At 44.1% G+C, this 16904-nt stretch overlaps 1 protein-coding gene across 2 annotated transcripts in view; it reads right to left on the bottom strand.

The window, feature by feature from the left end:
• Positions 1 to 1024: 1024 nt before the first annotated feature.
• Positions 1025 to 16904, bottom strand: part of pnpla4 (patatin-like phospholipase domain containing 4) — a 39941-nt gene continuing 24061 nt past the window's right edge. The window contains exons 5-7 of one of the 2 annotated variants that reach the window (XM_068033132.1): positions 15090 to 15155; positions 5937 to 6089; positions 1025 to 4944 (exon numbers count right to left, since the gene is read on the bottom strand). In XM_068033132.1, coding sequence (XP_067889233.1) covers positions 4813 to 4944; positions 5937 to 6089; positions 15090 to 15155 — 351 coding nt within the window. In that variant the 3' untranslated portion in view covers positions 1025 to 4812. The remainder of the gene's footprint in view (positions 4945 to 5936; positions 6090 to 15089; positions 15156 to 16904) is intronic. The other variant, XM_068033133.1, reaches the window with a different exon arrangement.

Genomic DNA, 16904 nt, shown 5'->3' with positions numbered 1-16904 from the left:
GAGAACTTTAAAATCAAGGTGTTGCCCAACCAGGAACCCTCGTAGGTCATTGAGCACACGGGCGACGGGTGACCAGGGCTTGTAACTCATTTATTGTAAGTAACAATACTTACGTCTAATTCAGAATTTTTCTGACCTTAAAAAAGCTGAAGCCTTTTAACTGCAGTGCACCTTCGTAGAAACAGGAAAAGGCGCAACTTGACCGACACAGTATCCCCTCTCCTGTTGACTTTAAACCAATCATCAGCTGTATCAGCAGTTTTATAATTGCATTTAAATTAGTGTATAACTCTTGGTCTCTTCATGCAATGATTTTTTTTGCTGTTTATCTGTTATCTTTCTTAGAATTGACAGCATTACTGAAACATAAAACTTACTGCATCATTAAATTTAATTTTATTAATACTTTTCTATTTTAATTTTTAATAAAAATGTTTATCAAATGCTCAAAATGTCTCAGCTTGATGCTAGATCCATTGTTAATTTTAAATCTGAGATTGATAGATTTTTGCTAGCCTAGGGTATGAAGGGATATGGGGCAAAGGTTATGTCACAGATCAGCTATGATCTAATTGAATGATGGAACAGACTCAAGGGGCTAAATGGCTCCTCCTGTTCTAACATTAGTCAGAAAAATCTGGACTCCAGGAATTGATCCCATATCTAGGCTGACCATCTAATGTAGTGTTGCGGGAGTGCTGCATTGTTGGTGGTGCAGTCTTTTGGACAAGACATTAAAGTGAAGATCTATTCGGTAGAATTAAAGATCCCATGGTTACGATTTAAAGGAAGTGCGTATGCTGTCCTGTTCAACATTTATCCCTCCATTACATCATCATAACAGGGTGTCTGGCCATTCCATTGTAGGACCTTGTGGGAAAATTGGCTATTAATAAAAAAGCAGAAAACTTGTTCAAATCTCCCATGAAAATAAACATACACAGAAAAATTACATTGACTTAAACACATTAAAAATAAATCAGAAGGTGACATTAAGAAAACCTAAGGAATCCTACTGAAGAAATCTCACGCATTGTACATTCATTTTATTGTTGCATCAATGCAGAATTACAATGCAGCATAAAAAACACATTATACCCACTCATAAGGTAATATGCAACCAACAATTTAAACAGTAGATTTTGCTTTGAGTTGAAATTACTTCAGTCACATTTGGCAATTTGAGTGTTGATGTTGTCACCATTGTTTTGGATCGTGTTAAAGCTGAGATGCCCCATTTGGAACTCGATCAGCTCTTAACAGCAAAGACACAGGTAGATTTGTAGAGTGCATGCTTTGTGCAATTAACTGCTTTGTGCCATGGCAACAATAAGGAATAGCAGTGATTATGGTGGTGAGGGGGAAACTATAATTGGCCTTACTGTCCCCAAACTAACAAAGATATTTTTTTAAAAAGAGGCTGATGACTATCCGGTTGGTGGCAATCTTGCCTCTGAGTCAGAAAGTTTGTGGGTTTAAGTCCCACTCCACGACTTAAGCACCACGATCTACTTTGAAATCTCACTTGCTGTTTTCTGGATGAGTCATTCAACGGAGGCCCCGTTTTCCCACTCACATGGATGCAAAAGATCCTACGGCACTATTTTGAAGAGCAGCGGAGTTATCCCTGGAGTCCAGGACAATATTTATCCCTCAATCGACATTATAGGTCATTATCACATTGCTGATTGTGGGAGTTTGCTGTGTACCTAATAGCTGCCGCATTCCCTAAATTGCAACAGTGACTACATTTTGCAGTAAGGTGCTTTGCAACATCCAATGGTAATGAACTGCACTATATAAATTCCTCCCTCCCTTCCTTCAACTCCTGTTGGAAGCCTGTGTGTGTGGCCCTGTGTTGACTCACCCACCAACACTTGCCATTCAGGCTCACAAGTAGGGGATGGACATTTTGACAAGCTGAGATCCTCCCCTGTGGAACTGTAGCCCCCAACATGAGCTGCCATTTTCAGGAGACAAGTTATGGGGGAAAGGGGTGAAAGAGCGCAAGAATTTCTAGATAAGAGCAAAATCCATCTAGTTTGCCTTCTACTATCCTGGTAGTCACATGATACACCGAATATAGAGTTGTTGACTAATCATAGCGATCAATCACTATTGATTAGTCTACAATGGAGCCAGGCATGATGTGAGGAAAACCCCCAGTGGTGGACAGCTTTGGGAAGCATAGGTCCAATCACCTGTTCCTCCCAAGCAATGCTGCACTCACCACATGTCAGGTCCTAAATTACTCATATACTGTATCTCATGCATTCGAATGGATCAAAACTATTTATTTCCACCTTCTCCCAAGGAAACCTTCACCCGCTAAAACATTGTTTTCACAGATTAGTTTTCAATTTACCCCTCCTTCAAGTGCAGACTGTGTCCTTTGGTTCTACTGTCCCGAACAAGGTGACATAGCTGGTCACGGTCTACAATATCTAGTCCTTTCAGAATCCAAAAAATAACATTCGTATCACCTCTCAACCTTCTCTTTTCTAGTAAGAACATGCTTAATTTACATAATCACTCCTCATAAAACCAATCCCTCTATTCCTGCAATCATTCTGGTTGATCTCTTTTATATCCTTTCAATAGCTGCAATATCATTTTTATACTGTGGCAACCAGAAGTTTACACAGTTTTCTATGTGTGGTCACATCAATGGTTTCTAAAGCTTCAGGATTATCTCATCATTTCACCTCAATATTAAACTCTGACTATATCTAAATTTTACTCACTGCTGCTGAGCATTGTTGTAATAGCTTCAATTTATTGTCAATCAGATCTCTCTCATTTTCCATGCTCATATCTTTCCATAGTTCTGTTTTGGGTTTTTTTGTCCCATGTAAAGCACCTTTGCGTTTCTCCACCTGTCTACCCAATTCCCAAGTACATTTGAAACCTCCTGTAGCTTATCCTGTTCAGCTTTGGAGTCTACCGCCACCAGTCACTATAACTAGAGATTATCCCTAAATGCTCCAATTTATCAATGATCAACCCAACTTTAAGGTCAGTCCTGAAGAAGACATTTGTAATGTTTATTTTTTGGGGGATTCAACAAGGTGAGGGGCCGTCAGTGCTGGAAATGAGTTAGCGCTTACATCAAGTACTCCCAGATCAGGCACAGCAAAGGTTTGAGAAATGGGCTTGAATTTTCAACTTGCCGCCCAAACATAAAACAGGTGGCGTGAATCAGGTGCACATTATACAACATTATCAATATGCATATATGTTGTGTCTTTAATATAGAAACTGACACATTTTCCTTTCCATCAAATACAATAGAAAGGTAAATTGGGAGGTTTCTATAATGGGTGGTTGATCTGCTATGCCAGTTCCACACCTAGTCAGCAAGTTGAAAATTTACCTCAAGACATAGTTTCCTCTATGCTGCCCCCAACCTTAACCTCAAAAGAGCATGGCATTTCCAATTCCCACTCCACCAATCGTTATGTCCTCTTTATGCATGCTGTGGGCTTTTGCCCACTAAGAACTGGACTGGCACTTTCCAATCTTGTTTAAATGTAAAAGCCCTATAGCCAAACTGGAGTCCTTCATCTGTGTGTCTGGGCTGGATTGTAGCGCAGATCCTAGAGATAAATGTACACAGTTCTAATGTAGAGAGAGCACCACAGGATCAGTTTTAAATCTGGCACTAACAACTGTAGTGGCAGATTTAATCTCTCCATTTTCATTCATGGTTAGAGCTCAATAAGTCTCTTTCGATAGTATTAACTATCTCTCTGTTTTCCTTAACAATTTTAAAATAAGTGCACAACAGCAGGGTTGGAAGCACTTTCAGACAAAATAGGTTTAAACAGTTCTTATGGGCTGGATTTTGTTCCGACATCGGGTTTTGTGGCGGGGTGGTGGTGGGGCCAGAGAATCTTCAGGTGGGGGGTGGGGGGGAAGAGGCAGATGTTGGCCATCCCACCCAGAGGCCAATTCAGACCCTTAAGTAGTCTATTGAGGGCCAATTAAGGGCCTCTTCCCGCTGCCGCTGGGATCTACCAGTGTCAAGGAGGGCCTCCGTCGCGCAGGGAGGACACCTTGGAAAACAAGGCACCTTCCATACAGGGTTGGGGTGGAGGGGGTCCCTCCTTCGTGGGCAATTCTTGGCCCATGGTGGACACCCCCCTCCACCCCCCCCGGGAACCACTGTACACCCAGTGAACCTCCTCCCCCTAGATCGAACGCCCAATCTCATTCCCCCCCCCCCCACCAGGACCTTCTGGACCAGTCCCGGCGATCCTGCCTCATCTACCTCGGGGTTCCAATGCTGGGTTTGGATCCGAGACCTCTGCAGTACCAGCAGTGGTCACCACTCCCGGAGATGCTGCTGATACTGTTGCGCTGCCGGCACTGTGATTGGCTGGCAGCTCTTGGGGGCTCTCTATTAAGTGTTTAAAGGGACAGGGATCCCGCCTCCTTCAACTTTGATGGCCAAAGACCGGAGGATCGCTTCGAGGGCCTGAAAAAGCGCAGAAGCGAGGTTCCCCTGGACTTTTCGGCCTGGCGCTGGACCCCTGACTCCTGCACAAAATCCAGCCCCATGGGTACTTTCAGTGGGGAGGAAATATAAAATGGGTTTGCTTTAAACAATGCCTTTTAACTAAGGGCTACCCATTACTTAAAAAGACAGTATTTTAGAATGTGGTCTCTAAAACACCAACAGAAATCTCAAAATCCCATCTAATAAAAACAGGAGTTTGACTTATTCAGTTCCGTTTTAACAGTTTACTTTTATCAATTTGTGGCACAGTGTTCAAACAGACAAAAAAACAAAGGTTAGTAAAATTAAGCCAGCTATTCAAAATAGTCTTTATTCCGTAGAAACCTCACAGCATCGTTGAACCCATTGTTATATAGAGACTCCATCCTCGCTTGGCCTGGTGGGAACAGTGCCTGATTGAGCCTGACGAAGTTTGCAATGGACAGCTGTAGTTGAAATGGGAGAGGGTGGTGAGAAAGAGACAAAGGAAAAAAGAGGAAGGAATTAACAGAATACACATTGTTAAAATGCAGTAATGCACCTTTGTTTTGTTTCCTCGTTTATTAAAATAAACAACCCTGATAAGCAGCTATTCTTGTATGAGCAAAGGACTGCATGCAAAGGAATGAAACATTTACACTCAGTTTCAGCAATTATCTCACTTGGCTGGTACATAAGAAATTGGAGCAGAAGTGGGCCACATGGCCCCTTGAGCCTGCTCCACCATTCAATTAGAACATAGCTGATCTACCTCAAATCCCTATATCTCTTTAATCCCTTAGTGTCCAAAAAAATCTATCGATCTCAGGCTTGAATATCATCGACTGAGCATCAACAGCTTTCTGGGATAAAGAATTCCAAAGATTCACAACCCGGAGTGAAGAAATTTCTCCTTATCTCAGTCCTCAATGGGCAACACCAATTTGATAAGGATGGCCTAAAACATGCATTGGACATGATACATATGTAAATAAGGGGCTTACTGGTTGTTTTAGGCAGCACCAAGGATGCCTAAAAAATGGCCCAACCCAATATTGGGTTGAACATCTGTCCGGCATCCTTTGGGAACCAGACACTGGTCCCCAGAATTGGCCTTGTCATGCATGTTTTCTGACCACATAGTCCAATTTATATCGCTTAATCTCCAAGGTGAATGAGAATAAATTGGCGTATTAAGGCCAATCTGGATTCTGGAGTAAAGCAAAGCAAAATTTTGTCCTCGACAAAGTCTGACTTTGCTCTGATACGCTGTCGGGCCACAGTCAACACAATAACTGCATCATCGATGTTGAGATATGATGTAAATGACCTTTACAAAACCGCACTGTAAACATGCATTACTTAAACCGCGGAAAATATTTAAATCAGCATTTTTGAAATAAGGAAACTGTTCTTTTTTTAGTATCTGAGCAGCAAACTCGCTTTGAAAAGCACTTACGATAAAGTCCTGTTTTGCGATCGTGACATACAAATTGCTTTGGTCCTTGTCTTGAGGGCAGATATCTAATTTCCCACTGAAAGGTGAAACAGTCATGGTCTGTCCAGTGGATAAGACTGGAAGCCTGTTTGTTAACCCACCATCAATCCAAGTCTAAAAAAAAAAGCAAAGTTTTAGAATGAGTCCCATGTTTAGGAGGTCAGAGTAAACCAGAACTAATAAATCCTGTGTATATACAGTTATAAAACTGTTACCACATCTGATTTTTCTTTTAAAAATCACTTATCCAGTTTCAGTCACCACACTGAAATTTTGACCATATTATTTGACATCATCACCTAGAACCAGAGTGTTTAAAATATAGATGACATTAAAAGTGAACTTCACTGTAGCAAAGCATGACAGACTTGTATTGATATAGTGCCTTCCGTGACCTCAGGATATTCCAACACAACAGTGACAAGAGTACTTCACTGGATGTTGTAATGTAGGAAATTGGCAACCAACTTGCACACAGCAAAGTCCCACAAATAGGAATGAGATAATGACCAGATAACCTGTTTTATTGATGCTGCTTGAGAGATAAATGTTGGCCAGGGCACCACTGCTCTTCTTCAAAATAGTGCCATGGGATCTTTTACGCCCACCTGAGAGGACAGTCAAGGTCTCGGTTAACTTTTCATCTGAAAGACGGCACCTCTAACAGCGCTGCATTCCCTCAGTACTGTATGGGGAGTGTCAGCCTAGATTTTGTGCTCAGGTGTCTGGAGTGGGGCTTCGGAGAACCTTCTGACTCTGAGACAAGAATGCTACCTACTGAGCCATGGCCGACACCTAGTAGTAGAAACGAGAAGTCTGGGAGGGGAGGAGAAAATTGGGTGGAGCAATGCATTAGGTTTTGAATCCACCTCAAACTGATGTGATGACTGCCTTTGCACTGCCTGTAGTACCAGTGATAAATAAAATGAGCTTAGGTAGTCCCAAGCATTCCCCCTGCCTCCCAATCGAGACCCCAGCACTCTACCAACCACATTCTAGGTACATTAGGAACAGGACATTAGCCCCTTGGGCCTGTTCCACCATTCAATTAGATCATGGCTGATCTGCACCTCAATTCCAATTTCCTGCCTTTGCTCCATATCCATTGACACTCTGGCCTTAGTCAACAAAAGTCTAACAATCTCAGTGTTGAAAGCTTTGAATCCTTTTAAAACTTTAAATGTTTTGATCAGATCACCCTGCCCACCCGCCCCCCCCCCTCCCTCCCCCACCACCAAACCTCTATACTCAAGAGAAATTTGTGCAACTTGTTTTCATAATTTGACCCTTGAGGTTCTGGTACCATTCTGCACTGAATCTGCACTGCATCCCCTCCGAGGCTAATCTCCCCTTCCTGAGGTGCAGTGTTCAAAATTAAACACAATTTTGTTGCTAATATTCCTAATACATATTGGCATCGTGCATGTCCTGTGGTACTGCTCCCTCGTCCCAGCACAGGCAAAGCAGTTCGTACAATGCTGAAAGTATAGCAGGCTTGGCACTCTTGATGATTTCAGGGGTAATGCCATCCTTCCCAGGGGCATTTCCGCTGGCTAGAGAATCAATGGCATCACTGAGTTCCGATTTTGTTGGCTGTACGTCCAGCTCATTCATGACTGGCAGAGACTGGGCTGCATTGAGGGCAGTCTCAGTGACAACATTTTCCTTGGAGTACAGTTCTAGGTAGTGTTCCACCGAGTGGTCCATTTGCTTGCGTTGGTCAGTGATTGTGTCCCCTGATTTAGATTTGAGGGGGCAATCTTCTTGATGGTTGGCCCAAAAGCTCTCTTAATGCCATCATGCATTCCTCTGATATTTCCGGTGTCAGAGGCCAGCTGAATATGACTGCATAGGTGTTGCCAGTAGTCATTTGCGCAGCGCCTGGCTGTTCTTTGTGCAGCGCTTCTGGCTGCTTTAAGTGCTACGGATGTTAACTTGCTGGGGGCTTTCTTGTAGTTCAGCAGTGCAATGCGCTTAGCGGCTATGACATGCGCGATGCCAATATCATCACCTTCCATAAGAACAAGGGTGACCGCGGTGACTGCAGCAACTACCGTGGAATCTCCCTTCTCAGCATAGTGGGGAAAGTCTTCGCTCGAGTCGCTTTATACAGGCTCCAGAAGCTGGCTGAGCGTGTCTACCCTGAGGCACAGTGTGGCTTTCGAGCAGAGAGATCCACCATTGACATGCTGCTCTCCCTTCGCCAGCTGCAGGAGAAATGCCGTGAACAACAGATGCCCCTCTACGTTGCTTTCATTGATCTCACCAAAGCCTTTGACCTCGTCAGCAGATGTGGTCTCTTCAGACTACTAGAAAAGATTGGATGCCCACCAAAGCTACTAAGTATCATCACTTCATTCCATGACAATATGAAAGGCACAATTCAGCATAGCGGTTCCTCATCAGACCCCTTTCCTATCCTGAGTGGCGTGAAACAGGGCTGTGTTCTCGCACCTACACTGTTTAGGATCTTCTTCTCTCTGCTGCTCTCACATGTGTTCCAAGTCTTCAGAAGAAGGAATTTTCCTCCACACAAGATCAGGTGGCAGGTTGTTCAACCTTGCCCGTCTAAGAGCGAAGACCAAAGTACTGAAAGTCCTCATCAGGGAACTCCTCTTTGCTGACGATGTTACATTAACATCTCACACTGAAGAGTGTCTGCAGAGACTCATCGACAGGATTGCGGCTGCCTGCACGAATTTGGCCTAACCAAATTCCCATGCGCTGATGGGGATGTTGGCCGTCTCGAGGACTTCTGTGTTGGAGGTACAGTCCTGCCACCTGATGCCAAGGATTCTCCGGAGGCAGCGAAGGTGGAATGAATTGAGACGTCGCTCTTGGCTGACGTACGTTGTCCAGGCCTCGCTGCCAAATTCCCATCAGCCTCAAGAAAACGAACATCATGGGACAGGACGTCAGAAATGCCCCATCCTTAAATATCAGCGACCACACTCTGGAAGTGGTTCAAGAGTTCACCTACCTAGGCTCAACTATCACCAATAACCTGTCTCTCGATGCAGAATTCAACAAGCGCATGGGAAAGGCTTCCTCTATGTCCAGACTGGCCAAGAGAGTGTGGGAAAATGGCGCACAGACACAGAACACAAAAGTCCAAGTGTATCAAGCCTGTGTCCTCAGTACCTTGCTCTACGGCAGCGAGGCCTGGACAACGTACGTCAGCCAAGAGCGACGTCTCAATTCATTCCACCTTCGCTGCCTCCGGAGAATCCTTGGCATCAGGTGGCAGGACTGTACCTCCAACACAGAAGTCCTCGAGACGGCCAACATCCCCAGCATATACACCCTACTAAGCCAGCGGCGCCTGAGATGGCTTGGCCATGTGAGCCGCATGGAAGATGGCAGGATCCCCAAGGACACATTGTACAGCGAGCTCGTCACTGATATCAGACCCACCGACCGTCCTTGTCTCCGTTTTAAAGACGTCTGCAAACGCGACATGAAGTCCTGTGACATTGATCACAAGTCGTGGGAGTCAGTTGCCAGAGCTGGCGGGCAACCATAAAGGCGGGGCTGAAGCGTGGCGAGTCGAAGAGACTTAGCAGTTGGCAGGAAAAAAGATACAAGCGCAAGGAAAGAGCCAACTGTGTAACAGCCCCGACAACCAATTTTATCTGCAGCACCTGTGGAAGAGTCTGTAACTCGAGAATTGGCCTTTATAGCCATTCCAGGCGCTGCTTCACAAACCACTGACCACCTCCAGGCGCTTACCCATTGTCTCTCGAGACAAGGAGGCCAAAGAAGAATTCCTAATACAGAGCTCCATCACTTTAACAGTACGACACAGAGTTCCATTACTTCACCAACAAAACAAAGCACTGGATTGCTACCAGTGTAATACACTACTCTAACTACCAATACAATACAGGTCTCCACCACTACCAAACAATACACTGCTTTACCACTACTAATGCAATACAGTGCTCCACTGCTACCAACGCAATACAGTACTCCTGGGCTAGGGAGGAGTGTGAAATAAAATCTACCATTGTTCCCTTTTCTGATCCCTCCTGATGGAAATAGCTTGTGTAGACATTGGGAGCGCAGGACTGGGCTCTTCTTTGACACTCATTACTACCAATGAGTCTCCCAACACCCAGGGCTGAATTTTATCGGCGCGCTGTGAAGTCAGCGGCCTTCTGACGTGGAAGCACCGCCGCAGAGTCCCCGCGATATTACATGCAGGGACTCATTTAAATGGAGGGGGCGGAGCGGCTGCCCCCAATGATGTAGAGGGGCAGCTGCCGCACCTCCAGCAACGGCTTCCAGCGCCGGCACCATTTTTAAAGGGCTTCAAGCACTTCAGGTTAAACTTTTAAAGCATTGCAACAACACGTGTCATTAAAATAAAACATTGAAAGATGTGGGCCCTTTCTCAACCTTCACAATGGTCTTTTTATTCTCCAATTTGATGGAAATGTATTTTACTCCCAGCACGAATTTTAGTCCCAGCACGAATTTTCCTTCCCAACCTCACCACATTTGCCTTTCAACGCCTTCCCACCATCCCCGCAGCCAATAAAAAGTGTTTGTTTCACTTCCCCACCCCCCCCATACGGAGTTCCGAAGGCGCACGAGTTGCAGCCATAAAATTAGCGTGGGACAGCCGCTGGGAGCAGATAAGGAGATTTGCTTTCATTTACTTAATTTAAATATTTAAATGAAGGCCCCGCTGCCAAGAGGCAAAGTGGGGGGGTGGGGGGGGGGGGGGTGGGGAGCAGGGGCTGCACCAAGGCCTTGCCGCCGCCAATATCCAGCAGGGCCTTCTCGGCATTGTGGATCATAGCGGGCCTTTCCCGCAAGCATTTTATGGACGTCCCCGCTAAGATCCACGACATCGAGGGGCTGGTAAAATCCAGCCCCCATTGTCTACAGTCTTGCATGGGAACTGATGTCTATGATACCTCAACAATAGTCAGTGCCTTTAAGGGGGAATAAAATTGGAAGAGAAAAAGAAAAAGCCAAATGTGGATCTTTTGCAGTTAACACTTTAACTCTAACACTAATCTAATTGTGCAGCACCTAGAGCTGAAGGCAGCATTGCACAAGGCTTCCTGAAGGATATTTCTACTCGTGTGTTTAATGGGTTTCAATCATACTATCTTATATTCTACTATCTATTTTAACAATCTTACACCAAACACTCATTCCTGAACCATGGTTTACTTTCCAATAAAGAATCTTGATATCAGTGTGAATAAGCTTTGGGTTTCAAGTGTAGACAAGAAACAGCTCTTTGGCCTCAGATCTAAAGTTGGTGAATACTAATCTAAAACCTAGGGTGCTGCAAAGGTTTATGACATGGGGGCAGTTACTAATTCTATATTTCAATTTCTCTTTTCATTCAGTTCATTTCTTCTTTCTCCCTTTACATTTTATTTTGGATAACCTGCGCCAATGATTTGAGAAGTTTATTTCGATCCCCAGAGCTTGCATCAGTAACCAAGACCGTATCATTCCTGAACCCTGCCTGCTTATGCCCCTGCCTCACCCCATCACTCTTTCATCATTCTTCAGGAGTGATTTCACGAACACTCCCCTCAATTGCCTCATTGTCTCTGCTTTTCACATATTTCAACTTATCAAGATCTCTGCCCCAAGTATCTCCTGCCAAGCATCATCATCTCCTTGTATCTCCGCAATTTAATTTCAAGATACTTACCCCTCATCTATACCTCCTCACCTAACCCACAAATGAGCAAACCTCTCCAGTTACATATCAAATTTTGTCCGATTGCTCTCACACGAAGCACCTTGGGATGTTTTACTATGTTAAAGAGGCTATAGTAATGCAAGTTGTTGTTGTGCATAGATTTTGGAATGGTTTTTCCATCAGTATTATATGCCTAGAAATCTGCTGCACAATTTTAAGTTCAAAGATAGCCATCTCTACTGAGATACTTTCAACGTGTTGCACGCACATTTCCACCGCCACAGCTGATGCTAGAGAACCCTGTTGTGTCTCCATCTGCTCAATCGCTGTCAGAGACAAGAAACACCTGGTGGTGGCACAGAGGATTTGACACAGATCCTGTCGCACAAACCATAATTGTCGAACGGAATGATGACGGCACGGTAACTATCTATTGGCATTGGGACCTGCATGGTATTCTATTCATGCCACGCATTTTTTTTTAAAAACAGGAAAATGATGGGAACTTTGCAACAATATTTTTGGATGTTTGAAGCACACCGACACGTTCAATTGAGATGGAGGGTTGTGTTGTTGGTCGATGTACTGTTCTACTAATTAACTCAAACATGGAGAAGTAACAGAAATCCAAACAATGGAATAATGATCTGGGGAAGGAGGTGCAATAACGTAAGCATACATGTAGTATTCAGTTCAAGATCAGTAGGGGTTACAAACTAGAGAAAATGAATAGGAAGGAAAAGTAGACATAGGCTCCTTTCTCATACCCTGGGGTTTGATAGTGTAAATAAGGAGAAACAGTTTCCATTGGCAGGAGGCTCGGTAACCAGAGGACACAGGTTTAAGATCATTGGGAAAAAAAGAGGTGAGACAAGGAGCATTTTTTTTGCACAGCGAGTTGCGATGATCTGGAATGTACTGCTTGAAAGAGTAGTGGAAGCAGAATCAATAGTAACTTTCAAAAGGGAATTGGACAAATAGTTGAAAAGGAAAAATTTGCAGGATTATGGGCAAAGAGCAAGGGAGTGGGACTAACTGGATAGCTCTTTCAAAGGAAAAGAAAAAGACTTGCATTTATATAGTGCTCTTCGTGACCACCGGATGTCTCAAAGCAATTCACAGCCAATGAAGTACGTTTGAAGTGCAGCCACTGTTGTAATGTACGAAGTGTGGCAGCCAATTTGCGCACAGCAAGATCCCACAAAAGCTATGTGATAACAACCAGATAATCTGTTTTTATGATGTTGATTGAAGAATAAATATTGACCAGGAGACCAAGGATAACTCCCCTGCTCTTCTACGAAATAGTGCCATGGGATCTTTCACATCTACTTGAGGGCGCCAACGGGACCTCGGTTTAACATCTCATCTGAAAGATGGCACCTACGACAGTGCAGCACTCTCTCAGTACTGCACTGCAGTGTCAGCCTTAATATTTGTGCTCAAGTCCTGGAGTGAGACTCGGAACATATAGAATCATAGAATGGTTACAGCACAGAAGGAAGCCATTTGGCCTGTCATGTCCATGCTGGCTCTCTGTAAGAGCTACTCATCTAGTTCCATTCCCCTGCTTTTTCCCCGTCACCTTGAAAATGTTTTCTCTTCGGATGTCTATTCAATTCTCTTTTGAAAGCCATGATTGAATCTGCCTCCACCACACTTTCAGGCAGTGCATTCCTGATCTTAACCACTCGCTGCGTAAAATACTTTTTCCTCATGTCACCTCTGGTTCTCCAGTGCAGTACTGGAGGAGTGCTACATTGTCAGAGGTGCTGGCTTTCTGCAGCGTTGCAAAGAGCAGCAAGGCTCCTTCTCTTGCAGCACCCTGCTTGAGAAAGTGCACGTGTGGGGGCTTGGCTGTTATGCTGCCTGAAAAATCCGGCAACGCTCTTCATGAACACATTAACAGTCAGTTGGGTAAGGTACTGAATACCCTTAGATTCAAAAGTCAAGGCTTTCAGGAAAGAAGAAGGGGAGGATAGATAGAAAATTTGAATGGGGGGTGGAAAACAAGTATAAAACAAGTAAGGTACAGGCCATGTGAGCCGCATGGAAGATGGCAGGATCCCCAAAGACACATTGTACAGCGAGCTCGCCACTGGTATCAGACCCACCGGCCGTCCATGTCTCCGTTATAAAGACGTCTGCAAACGCGACATGAAATCGTGTGACATTGATCACAAGTCGTGGGAGTCAGTTGCCAGCATTCGCCAGAGCTGGCGGGCAGCCATAAAGACAGGGCTAAATTGTGGCGAGTCGAAGAGACTTAGTAGTTGGCAGGAAAAAAGACAGAGGCGCAAGGGGAGAGCCAACTGTCCAACAGCCCCAACAAACAAATTTCTCTGCAGCACCTGTGGAAGAGCCTGTTACTCCAGAATTGGCCTTTATAGCCACTCCAGGCGCTGCTTCACAAACCACTGACCACCTCCAGGCGCGTATCCATTGTCTCTCGAGATAAGGAGGCCCAAAAGAACAGGATTTCAAATTCTCCTTGTTTAGATTGCTGTAATCTACTGGGTTAGAGTGGTATAGTGCATAGTGCACTGAAGCATCAATGCAATGGTGGCCTGTATTTTATCCCCATGTTATTTCTAATCTCCATGCTGGTGCTAAGCAGTGCACAGTATGAGGCCAGCAACTTAACACAGGCAGGGAAGAAAAGAGAAAGAAGTCATCCCGAGGGTACTTTCATGTACTACTTCGAAATAAGCTCAGATCAACACCTGAAAAATCCAGCGAGCAGGTCATGTGGAGATTTAATAGTAGCCTTCAAAAGGGAATTGGATAAATACTTGAAAAAGAAAAAAACTGCAGGGATATGGGAAAATAGCCAGGAGTGGAACTAACTGGATTGCTCTTCAAAAGAACTGACACAGACTCGATGGGCTGACTGGCCTCCTTCTGTGCTGTAGTATTCGACAACTCTATGTGATCAATGGAGACGGGGGAAACGAGAAAGAGAAAAGTTCAGCATGTTTGTTAGATTACAATCAGAATGCAATTGGATCCAATGCAAATCATTCTGTGCGTTAACAGTAAGCAGGTTAAGGCCTTCATTAAACGAGCAGATAAAGGAATTTCCTCAGAATGAGGAACACTTTTGTTATTAATAAATTGCACAGTATGATTTCGGCCTGCAACTTATTCCTTCCACCAAACAGAGCCACTCTTATGAGAGCTTCCTTGTTTTATATTTTGGTAGCCTCTGCAAGACTTCATCCTGCTTCTTGCCTCAATTTATTCTACTCCCATTCTAAACTGCAGCATCTCTGCCCTCAAGTGTCCATTTCTATAGTGCTGCTGTCGGTTTTGAGGTAGACACAGGTTACTTCAGGTCCTCACATTACGCAGTGTAAATTGTACCTTATACTTCTACATGACATTTCAACAGAAAATGCACATAGCAAATCATAACCATTATATAGAAACTAATTTATACTCACTTCTCCTCTATACGCCACTGCCTTGATCCCAGCATAGAATGGCACAAAGCTACTGGCAAGAAGAACCTGGTAATAAATAGCAAGTGTCGGCTTTCAAAGATAAATTTGCAAAGATAACATTTTTTCTGATTATTTTGATGGCTTCCTAGGATTAATGTACATCCCTGTATGGTATTGACAAAGACAAAGATTCCCCCAGTTTGTGTTGAGCCAGTGATGGGAGCTTGCTGTGTGCGAATTGGCTGCCGTGTTTCCAACATTATAAACAGTGGCTACGCTTTGAAAAGTACTTCACTGGCTGTGAAGTGTTTTTGGGATGTCCTGAGGTCATGAAAGGCATTTTTTTTTTCTGCCCCTATGATTTTTTTTTTCTCTTCTGTTGCCCTGTAGATTAATCATCGAGACTCTAGGTCAAAATTGGAGGGCTGGTTAATCCTACATGGATGTGTTACTGGGCCTAGCCTAAAACAGGCCATTCAGGGGTCCAGGATGTATAGGACCCAGTAGGGGTTTGTCTCCCCAGCTGCCTGTCTCTCTTTTCCGTGATTGGGCGGTTTGCACCATGGGCGGCCGATTGGCAGCTGGTTCTCATGCCTGGTGGCAAGCTGAAAATCCACCCCATTGGTTCCATAGGTTCCAACAGTCCTCCTGCACCAGGCCAAACAATAGTTCCTCATGGAGCAGCCCAGGACATTTGAGGGCAATTGTTATAGAGGTGTCACTCAGTACGTTCTTCGCCTGCTGGAAGCCGAGTATCAGGAATTCATGCCTGGGCCCACTGGGATTTAACATCTATAAACACTAACGGAAAAGGATCAAACAAGAGTATTTCGTGAAAGCATTTGCCATCCATGTAATCATACCACAACAAGGAGTGACCATCTTCGGGTAACCAGAAAGAGTTGGAAAAAGGAGGGGAATATTTTTATTTAAAAAAATAAGTAGGCCAAGAATGTTTTATTTTAATAACCAGAATTTTTATAGCTTGGTTATTTCAGTAGATGAGAAAAAAAATTGAGAACAGTTTTCCGTGCTGTAGACTTGAGATCCAATCTGCAATGTCACAAATAAATCTAAATTAAAACGTTTGTGAGAACAAAATATGACATTTACAAGAATTTGTTAGTATTAAGGAAAGACCAATGGCAATAAATCACAGTACAGTGCAATAATAAAACACCAATATATTGGACAATAAGCTACGATAGGATCAAAATCAGCTTTCTAATAACATTTCCTGTGTTGGTCCTGATCATCATCAGTATCATGACCTTCATGTTTGTCATTTTTCACCCTTCTCATTAAAAGTTTGGCCCCATCACTTTTACCAACCACTTCTCTCCTCCATTCTACAAGCAGCAGGACATACCCTGCTGGGCCTCTGAATATCCTGGATGCCCATTACACCTTCGTTCCTCCAGCCAGGTACACCCTCTGGCACGCGCCCCACCACTGCACCCAACCCCACTCCAGAAAATCATAAAACTTTGTTATACTGCATCCCCCAGGATTACCATTCCTATGAGCTACTGCAAACTTCAATTAGCTGAATGGGTAGGAGTGCTACCTTCAGACAATTTACCCCCTATCCTCAAATCACACACAGGGCTTGTCCAGTGGGGTTTGTTCCCTACCTTGAGACACCAGCAGCAACTTCTAATGAGACTACTGTAGGCTACTGTGACCTTCGCCTTTGTGACTTCTTTTATGGGGCCAACACCCACACAATCGTGCCATGCCTATTTTTTTCGCAGTCTGCTCCTAATCCCTCCTCTGCAGTCACTTTACAAACAATGAGGAATGTGAGGAGCAACA

Source organism: Heterodontus francisci, chromosome 6 (genome assembly GCF_036365525.1).
Source record: "Heterodontus francisci isolate sHetFra1 chromosome 6, sHetFra1.hap1, whole genome shotgun sequence".
NCBI classification, from domain to species: Eukaryota; Metazoa; Chordata; class Chondrichthyes; order Heterodontiformes; family Heterodontidae; genus Heterodontus; species Heterodontus francisci.
This window is presented reverse-complemented; position numbering and strand designations above follow the sequence as displayed.